Raw genomic sequence first — 12852 nt, forward strand, 5'->3', positions numbered from 1 at the left:
TTCACAGCACAAGATGTTTCCCTTCCCTTCAGATATTTCCCTTCAGAGGTGAAGTATTTAAGGGGACAACCCATTTTCCACTAGGTGTTAGAGGTCGCATCTTTCTCCAGTTACATTTGTCACATAGTTGTGATTGAACCTTTTTTCCTTCTCGTGATATGAAAGGGTACCTCTGGGAAGAGACTAAGTGGTCTACATGTGCCCACATAAGGTTACTTGTATCCTAATGCTTGGCCTACAAAACGTTATGTTGACTTGAAAAATGGACTCCATTTTGATTCTTGTATTTGGCTACTCTGAAGTCAAGCCAAAGCAGCAATGGCTTAAGATGAAGGTGGTGGGAGCTCTTAGACAGAACGAAGTCTAGGGCACTGGAATCCATTGCTAGTGGGGAAGAAGAAGAGACAGGAGTGCTCCATGCTTACCTTGCCTTCCTGGATGGTGACCACATCGGGGAGTCCACCCACCACTCGGGCGCGGTCTGCAAGCATAGGTGTTTCTGGTTAATCACTGAAATGATGAGTGCCAGTGATCACACTCACAAAAGCACCCCAGGAAACTAACTTTCCAATTTAGTTTCCTTCTCCTAACAAATATTTTATACCTATTTTTAATATGCAAAATTAGGAAAAGGTCCGGTAATTTTAGATGTTATTCTTCCTTGCACAGATAACTTGTGTGTGTGGGTGCCTCTACCCAAATTATCAGCTTGAGATGGCTTTGTCGTATTAAGACCTGCCCTATAATTTTCATGACTATCTTCAGCCCTGGCCCTTCTGTAACTCAGTGGGGCTCAGCTCAAGGAGGCAGAGCAGATCTCTATGGACAGCCTCCAAGTCTGTTTGGTCTCTTTCAAGGGCTTCCTTATCATTAAAAAAAAAAAAAAAAAAAAAAAGTATAATTGGAGGCTGTATGCCACGAGGCTTTTGCAGATGTGGGCTTTCTTTGGGCTTTTCCTAGAGAGCTTCCCATTTTTGTCTCCTGGTAGTTCTTGGTGTGTAGGGCTATGTAGGGCTACTGTCTATGGCCATGAAGTACAAAGGCCCCCAGCTGAGGGGACAAGGTGTGGGACAAGGTGCTGAAATTCAGAGCTGACCTCTTGCTCCCCCCAGACCCCACCAAGCCCTGTGCTTTGGGTACAACTGGCTCAGCGCCAGGGAAGGACACCTTTCTGTAATCTGCTCAAAGGGACGCTGTCTCACACTAACACAGTGGCCACCACCCTCTCAATTTTAGGCCCATTTCAATTAATGTTTGACTCTAGATCCCTATTTGCACAACTCCCTTCTTCACTAAGTCAGACTACAGCTTTGAACGAGTCTTGAACTTGACTACATTTTCCTGCTGATTCCATCATCCCTTGTACCACTTGTAAGCTCAACTCCTCATCTGGCTCCTACACCACCCAATGTGTGACATTAGGCAAGTCACTTCACTGCGTGGACCATAGTCTCCTAATCTGGGGATGGGGGAAGAGTTATATTATGCCTGTGGACATGAAGGTACCCAGGCCTGTTCCATAGCACCCACAGGATTCCTTGGGGGCCCTGGGAGGGGCCCACTAACTTGGCTTTTGCCTATTTTACATTTTGGATCTGCGTGAAAGATGTTGTTTGAATTAAGCATCCCTCAGCTTACAAAAGGTTAAACACAGGGGCACTCAAGTCTCTTATAGCTCTAAACTGCTTCAATGCAGAAACTTCAGAAAGAATTCATGATCTGGAGGGAGGAGCGGGCTCCTTGCCCACCAGAGTTCAACAATGGGGAGTGGCGGTCAACTGTGGACACTGGCCTTGCTTGTGCATACAGGCTTGGAAGGGGGCCATTTGGTACCAAGGAGAAGTGCTCCCCTCTCACGCTGTACTCCCCCGGCACGCCCCGTGCTGGTGCTGGCATCTGCCCCATTCACTGCTAGCAGCTGCCTCACCACTCACAAACCCAGCACAAGAGAAGGGAGAAGAAAAGAGCAGGAAGGAGAGGGGAAAGCAGTCAAAGGTGGAAAGTTCCATCCTGAATGACGTGGAGCTACTGAAAGGCTGCCAGGTGACTTCACTGCTCACTCCCCCTCCTGGTTCCCTCCATTCCAGCGACTGACTCTATGTAATTTTAGCCCTCAACAATTTTCAAACTCTGCCTCACACACTCAGAGAGAACCTGAATGATTATCGTAATTAGTTCATGTCTCTCAGAATCTTTAAAAGATTGAGGTCTAGAAATCTCCATGTATGAGGCCAACAGCTAAGGAAGTCAGGAGTGAGCACAGTTTCTGGGTACAAAGGCTTGACAGTTTGGTGTTTGTTTATGCAGACTGAAGTATTCAAGAAGGCCTTATTTGGCTTCTTGTATCCTACAGGGGATCTTAGGAAAATGGCAGGAGTATTTGATGTGTTACAGTGATTTATCTGATGTCAAATTTACAGTTTTTTATTTCTTCTTTAATATAGATACATTTTTCTGATACGTTGTGCCTGCTGCAAGTGATTAACAACTTATTGTGTAACTTGTACCCAGAGATTTCTCAGGGTACCCAGGGGTTAGTTCAAGTCAAGAGCTCAGTGACATTCTTAAAATGTAATCTGAGACCTTCTTTTCACAGACATTCTTACTCAAGAGACTAAATGAAAACATATGTAGAACACCTAAGATTAAAAAAAAAAAAAAAAAGAATGAAAGAAAAGAAAAAAAAACCACTTCACCCTCTTCTACAGTCAAAATAAAAAAAAATAAAAGCTATTTTTTGAGACGATGCCAGGAGTAAATGAGAAGGGTCTTTACTTACTTTTCTCGGCAATGGCAGCTTGTCTGTGGTTGAGAGAAATGAACAAACATACAAACAAAGAAGAATTTTGTTTTAGTGGTACTTCAAAGTCGCAAACCTTGACTGCATTTCATTGCCTCAGAGACATTTTGCTGCTCAGCAAAGCAGTGGAAAGTGCTGTTTTTAGGCGTTTGCCAAAATGAAAGACCCTCTCTAACCCTCAGGTGAGGGGAGCAGCACACCATGTTCCAGAGAAAGCAGGGCACACAAATGGCAAGGGACTTACTTTAATCTCTGGAATTCAGCATAGGCTTCTTCATAGGCTTTAAGAGAAAAAAAAAGAGAGAGAGAGAGAGAGACGTTAGAATGTTCTCACCCAGAACTGAAAACATACAGTAGCAGATTAAAGTTCGCAGTCTGAGGTCAGTGTGGTTGGTCCAGACATGACTAAACTGAATGAATAAGACTGTGCCTGCGCGTTGACTCTGCAACAGGATGGACTTGCAGGAGAAGCAAATACTTTCTAAGTAGAAAAGATGAAGTAGTGGATTTTAGAAGCTCCCAATTTGGTGAGAAGCCTTCCTTTCAAGCAGAAAGGAAAAGATTAGCTCTGCCAAAGATAAAATGGTAATAAAGATGGTTGCAGGATAAGCATCCTGAACATCAAAAAGACTTTTCTCTTATTAATCATCCCACAGAGCACAGCCTCCGAGCTGGACAGTGAAATGTTTCCGTATTACGCAGTCTGGCCCATCTATCTGTGTCAAAGGGCACGGGAGCTACTACGCTCACAGCCTCCACCAGTGCCGGCTGAAGCAATGCTTCCAAGCTGGGCCGGAGCCCAGAGAAAAGACAGTGAGGCAAGGAAAGGAGAGCTACAGACTTCTAATATCTTTCTCCCCCACCCAAGCCTGCTGAGCAAGCTACTTCGAAAAGTTCGGGCATAAAGGCAGCTTTATTTTGAAATCTCTCTCACCTCCTCTTTGCTCCCATGTGGTCTGGGAATCACCATATTTTACATCTTGAAAGTATTTACCTAATAACTAATCCATCCCCCTCCTTTTATGGATGGGGAAAAAGAAGCATAAAAAGTCAGGCTTCAAGTCTCTGGAGGTCGACCAGTTAGGCTAAATGTTCAGTTCTCTTCCTTCTGCCCACTGAGAAAGAGCTGAGCCCCATTGAACTAATCTGCTTGGGTGGGCCAGAGAGTAAAAGAATTTTTTTTTTTAAGTTTTAAATTTATCCACCCCTTCCTGTTGCCGTTTTTGGTTGTCAGAGGGACTACAGAAGAAATCCTGTTACTACAGCCTGTGACTCAGGAGCAGCAGAGCCTGAAGGCAGCCATTCTCCTCTTTCTAGCTCTCCTGGGTGGGAGATGAGGGGTGGGGGGGGTGTAAGGGGGGACGTGGGGGGAGGAAGGGCCTGGTGGCTCAGCCCAAAACAATTCAAGGCAGGACTGCTAAAAGGCTGAGCTCTTGTGAGTCTACTCTCTGCAGTTTAAAAACACTAAGACTTCTGGAATATTCACACTGCATTTTAGTATATGAAGAGGTGGAAGACAAAGTCAGTCCAAGGTCTCCCTAAGGAATGTGAGGCAGAGCTAGACAGGAGCAGTGGAAGGACTGCCCAGAGGCTGAGCCCCAGGTCCTTGAAGGGAGATGATAGAGACAGGAGCTGGAGGCAAGAACAGTGATAAATAAGCTGCACATTAAGAGCCTCGGGGCACAACATCCTGACCTTGTGGCTTCCAAGACCTTGGGGCTGACAGATGAAGAGCCACAGATTTGGAACACAAGCTCCCTCATTACTTCCTGCTTCTCTTCCCTCTTCTCTCCAGATGCCCCCAGTCTCGCAGCAGATGACCAAGACATCTGAGGCCATAAGGACCCAACTTCTCCAACTTTCTTCTCTTCTCACTACTGATCTTTGCTTATTCATATTTACCTAACCCCCCCACCCCAATCACCCCAACCCACCCACCCCTGGTTTCTATAGAGAAGTGATCCCTACTCCTTTCCAAAGTCAATGCCTTCACCCCTGCCCTGGATCTCAGACCTTCCTTTCTTCAGAACATGGATACATTGGTTATTTCTCATCACTCACATCTTCCAGCTCAACTGAATTATTAAATTCTTAAACATGCTCAAACTCCAGTCGCCAGAACTTGTTCAGTGCTTGTTCTTGCGCAGGTGACTGTAAATCAGCCTGCCCTCCTTTGTGAGCATGTGGAAAAGGGACTCCTTTCTGTGTTCGTCTCTACTTTGTACTTTTCACTGATACTTCAAGACCCACTGAATTCTTGCTTCTACCACCATGCTGAATTTAAATTGCTTTCTTAAAATCGCTAATCATCCTCCAATAATCAGATGCAATGACCTCTTATCACCCTTCATTCCTTTTAAAAAGTCCATTCCTCCACAGAAAAGTTCTAATCTGTAAAATATTCATTTACCTTGTCCAGAAAGATCCACTGTCTTCAGATGTCCAGTTTTGCCATCAAAGAGCTCCATCACATATTTGCCTTTGTCATTTGGAGTGGGCTCGCTGATTTGCAGCCAGATCTGCTGCCCGGTGACCCCACTCTTAACTCTGTCTGAGTACTTAATAGGAGTCCCGCTGTTCACAGCAAAGAAAACATTGTTATTGTCTCCTTTCATCCACAGCTGATTTTTGCTTTGTCTGTCTTTGAGGGTCTCAGCTTAGGGTTTTACAGGGTTTCGAACAACATGAGAACCATGCATGTTCAGCTTAAAAAAAAGTGTGGGCCCTGAATCACAGAACTTGGGTTCCAAGGCCCAGGGTGGTGGTGGGGGTGGACAGTCTGTACATTTAACCTCCAGCAGCAGTCTGGGGCCCTAGCCGATTGCAACACCGATTCTTCTCAGTGGTATTAATTATCTTTGCTTTTGCTTCGGTTTATTTGTAGGACTAAGAGAGTCTTTAAAGTGAAAAGTCCAAACTATGTATTCTATTACTGCATATTTCTTGCAGATGGTCTATGGCTGTAAGTCAGATTTTACAAACTAAGTAAAAACAGACTTAAGGAGGGTCGGTCATCTGTGGCTGACATCTATTGGCATAAGTGGTTACAAAGCTATTTAAAACACTGAAAAGCAGAGTCTGCCATGATGAATGAGGCACTTTCTCTGTCCCTGGACATTAGTTCCTCCAAATTCTATAGCAGGTCATGAGCAGACAGATACATTCCATTATTTAGAGAATAAAAGCAATAGAACACTTGGCCTTGTGATCTGATGATTTAGAAATGTTACTGTTATAAATGAAGAGAAAGGTAGAGGTAGGTGTACTGTCAATGATGCTGAAAGAAACTTTATGAAGAGTTTGTAAATATGTGAGGAAATCAGAGAAAAGGCAGTATACAGAACTACTTAATTATAGTAACAATTATGCATACAGAAAAGACTGGAAGTACACCAAAAAGTTTACACTATGGCTAGGAAAACTATGGATGATATTATCTTATAAGCTCTTTCTAATATGTAATATGATATTATAAGTATATTTTCTAAAACAAGCATGTATTACATTTGTAGTTGTAATAAACAAAATGAACTAAAAACAGAAAAGCAAAAAATCTCCACTAAAAAAGTTTTAGCTTTCAAATAAACATTCATCATTTTTCTTTTTTTTTTTTTAATATTTATTTATTTATTTGACAGAGAGAAATCACAAGTAAATGGAGAGGCAGGCAGAGAGAGAGAGAGAGGGAAGCAGGCTCTCTGCTGAGCAGAGAGCCTGATGCGGGACTCGATCCCAGGACTCTGAGATCATGACCTGAGCCGAAGGCAGCGGCTTAACCCACTGAGCCACCCAGGTGCACCCATCATTTTTCTTATATAGTACATTCTTTAAAATATATTCACAAACTGCCATAATAGGGGTGCCTGAGTGGCTCAGTCAATTAAGCATCTGTCTTTGGCTCAGGTCATGACCTCAGGGTCCTGGGATCAAGCCCCAGGGTGGACTTCCTGCTCAGTGGGGAGCCTGCTTCTCCTTCTCCCTCTCCCTCTATCCCTCCTCTTCCCCAAAAATTTTTTAAAAAGGAAAAAAAAAACTGCTATAAGATGTAGGGTAAAGGAACCCATCTGTACCCACAGACTTGAGTCTGAGAAATATATATGTCTTAAGGAGTTAGAAAGCTAGACCTTGGGTTTTTTTTTTTTTTTTTTTTTTTTTTTTTTTTAGACCTTGGTTTTGCTCTAATAAATCTGTTTGAATTCTCTAACCTCTGACTAACTTGAATAATATAGTACCTTAGATTTGTAAAGCCCTTCATGGTTTACAAAGTGTCATAAATTTCATTCTCTCATTGGCTCCATCACTATTATGAGTTAGAACAGGTACTGTTCCTATTTCGTATGAAAGAAACCTAAGATTTCAAAATATTAAATGACTTGCCTAAGATTCAAGGACAGATAGGAATGAAGTCAAGGTTAAAACCCATTTCAAGTCTTTTCCTCTTAGGCCACACTTACGTAAAGACAGTAAAGACAATCAGTCCTTGGTTCCTGAATCTTTCATAGGCACACGGGTAAACAAAATAGTCATTCAGCTGACTAGACCAAATAGTATAAAAGGTTTATGCCTTGCTAGTCTAATAGCAACTTCCTTAAACTGAATGTTCTAATTTTTTTTGAGCAAGTAATTCTTTTAAAGATGATATAAAGCTTTTTGATGACTCAGTTAATTCATCTTCTCTTATTCTTCAGACTGATATATTAGAATGTCCTAGATGTCACAGAGGAATTTCCTAGAATTTGATCTATTTTAACTTATAATTACTTTCCTAAAATGTGTTCTGAAAGAAATAGAACAAAGGACTGAAACCCCAAGCATTCAAATTGGAATTTTGCTTGTTCTCTCCCCACTCTCTCCCTCTCTCTTTCTTTTTTTAAGAGCTCAGGAAAAGAAGGAGAAAAAGAATAAAAACACTGTTTTATATCATAGTAGTCATTTTAAAGAAAACACAAATGTCTGTTTTGTGGGACCCAGTTCCAGTTAAATGTTCCATCTAGACTTTTTTTTTAAGATTATTTATTTATTTATTTATTTGATAGACAGAGATCACAAGTAGGCAGAGAGGCAGGCAGAGAGAGAGGAGGAAGCAGGCTCCCTGCTGAGCAGAGAGCCCGACGTGGGGCTCGATCCCAGGACCCTGGCATCATGACCTGAGCCGAAGGCAGAGGCTTTAACCCACTGAGCCACCCAGGCACCCCTTGATCTAGACTTTTAAAGCAACTAGAAGACCACTGTGTGGGGAGATCTGGAGCCAGGCCTGGGCTCAGTCCTCCAACTGCCACTTAGCTGTATGACCTCAAGCAAGTCATTCCCAAGCCTGAGCTTCCTAGACCTGCCTCCTAGAACTGTGAATAGTAAATGAATTCATACATGTGAAGGGCTTAGGGCAACGGCCAGCATGTGATAGACACCCACTGTAGGGAAGATACAAATAAACACTATTGTGTGCCTCCTCCAAGGGCTGCCACACTGACCTATTGCTCGGTGGGGCTCCTAAAGAACTTCTGGAATGAGAACCCCCTGCATCTGAAGAGTGGAGTGAAGGGACCTGTGCCCCATCAGATTTCTATGCCAGGCTATTCTCTTTCAGCTCAGGACATTTCAAGGAAGGGCAGTGGTTAAGGACAATGTTGAAAGTATAACGGGGGACTGACTGAACATAGAAACCTACTTTAGCTCCTAGAATCCCAGAGGTGAACTTGGGTTCACCTATACTCCACAAAGGAACCTGGGATTCGAACAGATCTGCAGGCTCAGTCTAGCTCAAATACACATTCCCAAAGTAATCTTGAATCCCCACCCTTGAAGCCTTCCAAGGGTGGACAACAGACATGCCCATACCCTACTATGCCAACTGCTATCAATGATAACAAAAACAAACTCGGGTGCTCCACTGGATTAGGTTTCTTTGGTGAATGCCTATTAACTCATATAATGGGAAATGTGGTGGCTCGTGGTGTGTGCTGCTTCAGTTTTGTTCCAGACCATAGTAGGGGTGAGCCGTGTTTAGAAAGAGGGGATAAGCATCTCATTTGCCTGGCAAAGCAGAGGGAGCCCAAGTTCAACCTTCTGGATGTAGAAGTTCCATTACAGAGATGTGTATGGATGATGACAGCTCCAGATCACAAGGACAGATGATCTTAGCCATCACTGGCCTCACCATGCAAGTGTTGAGGGAAAGGGCTAACCTCATGCTAAGGGAATGGTGGGATGCTTCTGTCCTACACTTGTCAATGTCAGACCTGGGAATTAAGAAGGCTCCTTACCTGAGAGGAAGAAGAGAAGGTTGTTGCTGCTCCCACCCTACCCCTGCCAACACACACACACACACACACACACACACACACGGCAGAAAGAATTTCTACATGGCAGTTAAGTTCCAACTTACTTACTTGTGGGACCAGTTAACTTTCAGATCTTCCAGGTAGTAAGTAACAAAAGAGTACAGCCGGATGCCCTCAGCTGTGCTCTGGATTTTCAGGTCTGTAGCAGACAGAGCTGAAAGAGAAAAACAGGATAGTTCATACAGCTGTAAGCCTATCCAGAACAGTGAAGCATTGTCGTGGGGAGACCATTTTAACTTACCTATGGTTTTACATACTTCACTCATCAGTTCTTTAAAGGCTGTGAATAGAAATTCATAGACAGAGCTTTAGCATAAAAATGCTCAACGTAAGGTCAGATCTCAAATTTTGAGTAGCATGTGATCTTAGCATTAACCTGCCTGGTGAAGGGTATTGGCTACAGGTGAATTTGCTGATCAACTGAGCAGACATGCTCTTTGAGGGAATACTACCTTAATTTGTATCAACTTTTAAAAGATCCCTGCTCTTATTCTGATATAATTTTCCCTCTAATTCTTTGTAACTGTCACCATAGTTACATTCTAGAGAAAGCCATAGTGAGATTTCCAGGAATGTTCTTGGCTTTAGGATTCTCTTCTTGAGTCCCAAGAAGTCTTAGATTACATACGTGGAATTTTCTTATCTGTGTCATCAACTCATAACGAATTAGCCAGTCAGGTTTCCTGATACTTCTCCACCTGATAATGCTTCTTGCCAATAAGCACATTTAGTCTTGCCTCCACCAGGATCAGGAAGATGAAATCAAAGTCAGACTGACACCGTTAGTAATATGTTAAAGATCTTGTTCAAGAACATACTTGGAAGTTTGGTGGTCACATGTATGTCTTTGTTTATCATGACATATTTGTCCTTAGAAGTCTCTGAAAAATGGAAATTGCTTTCTTGCTCTGCTAATAACTGAGAGACTTGACAACTTGACATTTCATATATAAATCTTTCTTGAGATCTGTTAAGAGTAGACTATTCGGTGGCATGTTTTTCATGGTAATTTATTTTTTTTTAAATAAACTTTTTTTTTTTTTTTTTTAAGTAATCTCTACACTCAACTTGGAGCTTGAACTCACAACCCTGAGATCAAGAGTCACATGCTTCTCCCACTGAGACAGCCAGATGTCCCTCATAGTAGCGTTTGACTCTGGAACACTTTTTATAGGGTTGAAACAAAAATGATGATTTATATTGAAAAGAGAACCCTTGTGGACTATGGACTATAAGTTATTTGAAGATCAAAAGTACTCTTTGATTTCCAGGAAGACTAAAAGTGAAATATTTTTTAACAACACAGTAGTTCACTCTGCTAGAATTTAAATTAAAACAAAATCTGTGAACAAAAACTCAGCATGACCTAGTTAAGTAATAACTAGTTAAGTTAGTTAGTTTGTTAACTAATAACTAGTTAAGTTAGTTAGTTTGTTAACTAACTTAACTAGCTAGTTCTATACACAGAACACACAAAATGAACCCCAGCAGTTAGGAGAAGACTGACCTTCATCCACAAGCTTCAGTCTGCTCTTATCTTTTCCTCTGTCGTCTTTCAAGATAACTTCATAAATCCCAGCATCTTTCTTGGAAAACTAAGAGAAAATGGAAACACCATGTTGCAGATTATAGCAGCTTCAGAGAATGGTGTTTGCATTTTTAAGGTCCTGTGGTTTATAGACCCTCAGTCAAATCACACACTTAACAAACATCTGGCCAAGGAGTGATGAGGACTTCACAGATGAACCTGTCTGTCATCATTTGACCTGCTAGCAGTCCTGATTTTTCATCCTCTAAGATTATAATTGATTTTAGACTTAAATTCCTTATCCTTTACTCTGCCTTCATGTTAAAAACTAATGATCACATATATTTGAACGATATGTTCTTTTAGACAAAACGTAGATGAAAATCTGTACTTAACTGAATACTGTGTCTGATTGTCTCTGTACTTTTGGGAACAAGTTATCATGAGACTTAAGAGCAAACCAAGAAGAATCCACTTAATAGTCCTGCCACTCACCCAACTATGAAAAGAGGTAGTTCAGAGAGGCCAGAGTTGGTGCTATCTAGCCAATACTGGTGGGATATTGGATAGCTGACAAATCCATGCCTTATCACAAGGTGAGAGAAGCTTTTGTGTTCCTACGACTTGTTTTTTGGGTGATGTCAGGGCAGGGATCTTGGAGCAGCAAGAAGTAAGGTGCTAAAAATGTGTGGGGCAAAGGCATACAGAATCTAGTCTCTTTTTTAGAAGAATGTAGGGTACAGAACTAATATACTTACATTTCACACTTACAGTCACCTACCTCTGTTATAAGCAGGGTACATATACCATCCTTAAAGTCATGCTTTTCATCCACTGATATCTCTCTTTCATCTTTGTACCATACAATATGAGTCTCCTTCTTAATATTTGCCACCTAGAAGAAAAACCATAATTATACTTCTTGAAATAGGGGGCTGCTACTCTTACAAAACTAAATAGTTCTTAACATAGCATTGGATAGAACAGAAAGCTTAGAAGAGCTTAGAAGACACAGATTTCTTTTTAACTTTATTTTTTTCAGTGTTCCAAGATTCATTGTTTTTGCATCATACCCAGTGCTTCCTCCTTAATATCCACCATCATGCTCACCCAACCCCCCACCCCCCTCCCCTCCAAAACCCTCAGTTTGTTTCTCACAGTCCACAGTCTCTGGTAGTTCATCTCCCCCAAGGGAGCTGGGGGAAATCGGAGGGAGAAAAGACATAGATTTCTAAAGGGATCAACTGAAAGCTATTTTAATTGATAAAGAGTTTAAAATAAAATAGATACAAGTGAATAAACCTAAATCAATAGCATTTCTATGTCCAACAATAAAAATTGATTTTAAAACTGTCTGGTGGAAACAAAACAAAACAAAACCTGTCTGGTGGGCAGAAAAGAATAGATATGTACATGATAGCAGGAAGACTTAAATAAAATAAATAATAATAATAAATATCTGAAAATCATGGGCAGACACATCCCATCACATTAAAGTATAGCTTGTGTCACACACACAAAAATCCTTTATCAAAAGAACAGAACGAGTAAGTATATATCTAAATGAGTAAATATGTATCTAAATATTTTATTTTTTTATTTTTTAAAGTTTATTTATTTATAGTTTCTTCATACATGGAACTCAGACTCACGAGTCTGAGATCAAGAGCCACATGGTCTACTGACTGAGTCATCCAGGCACCCCTCTAAATATTTTTAAAAAGACTAATGAAGTTTTGCAAATAAATGTAGAAGGTAAGTATGTTTTTAAAAACATTTTTAATTAAAATATTTTCAGGTTTATTGAGATAAAATTGACATATAATATATAAGTTTAAGGTAAATATATTGATTTGAGATATGTATATATTATAAAATGATTACCACAATAAGTTTAGTTAACATCCATCAACTATGATTTAATAAATTAATTCCTTAGCAATTTTGAGGAAACATTTAAATCCTATACCTATACAAACTTCAAATAGGCTAAACACACTCATACAGCTAAAGGGATCTTGAGCTTTATCTACAATGTTTGAATTTTCTACAAAGAAGAGTATATTCATGTATTTCTTATATAATTAAAATTATATAAAATTATATAAAAAAGTAAAAGACTTCATACAAATCAAGAAAAAAATCCCTAACACCTAGATGATGACTGAAGAAATGAACACATA

At 40.8% G+C, this 12852-nt stretch overlaps 1 protein-coding gene across 29 annotated transcripts in view; it reads right to left on the reverse strand.

The window, feature by feature from the left end:
• MYOM1 (myomesin 1) overlaps positions 1 to 12852 on the reverse strand; it is a 165374-nt gene that overhangs the window by 3868 nt on the left and 148654 nt on the right. For all 29 annotated transcript variants that reach the window (XM_082698952.1, XM_082698946.1, XM_082698951.1 and 26 more), the window contains 8 exons: positions 11451 to 11564; positions 10649 to 10736; positions 9383 to 9421; positions 9190 to 9295; positions 5211 to 5374; positions 3045 to 3081; positions 2780 to 2802; positions 426 to 481 (listed from right to left, as the gene is read on the reverse strand). In XM_082698952.1, coding sequence (XP_082555078.1) covers positions 426 to 481; positions 2780 to 2802; positions 3045 to 3081; positions 5211 to 5374; positions 9190 to 9295; positions 9383 to 9421; positions 10649 to 10736; positions 11451 to 11564 — 627 coding nt within the window. The remainder of the gene's footprint in view (positions 1 to 425; positions 482 to 2779; positions 2803 to 3044; positions 3082 to 5210; positions 5375 to 9189; positions 9296 to 9382; positions 9422 to 10648; positions 10737 to 11450; positions 11565 to 12852) is intronic.

This window comes from Mustela nivalis (genome assembly GCF_964662115.1).
Source record: "Mustela nivalis genome assembly, chromosome: 14".
NCBI lineage: Eukaryota > Metazoa > Chordata > Mammalia > Carnivora > Mustelidae > Mustela > Mustela nivalis.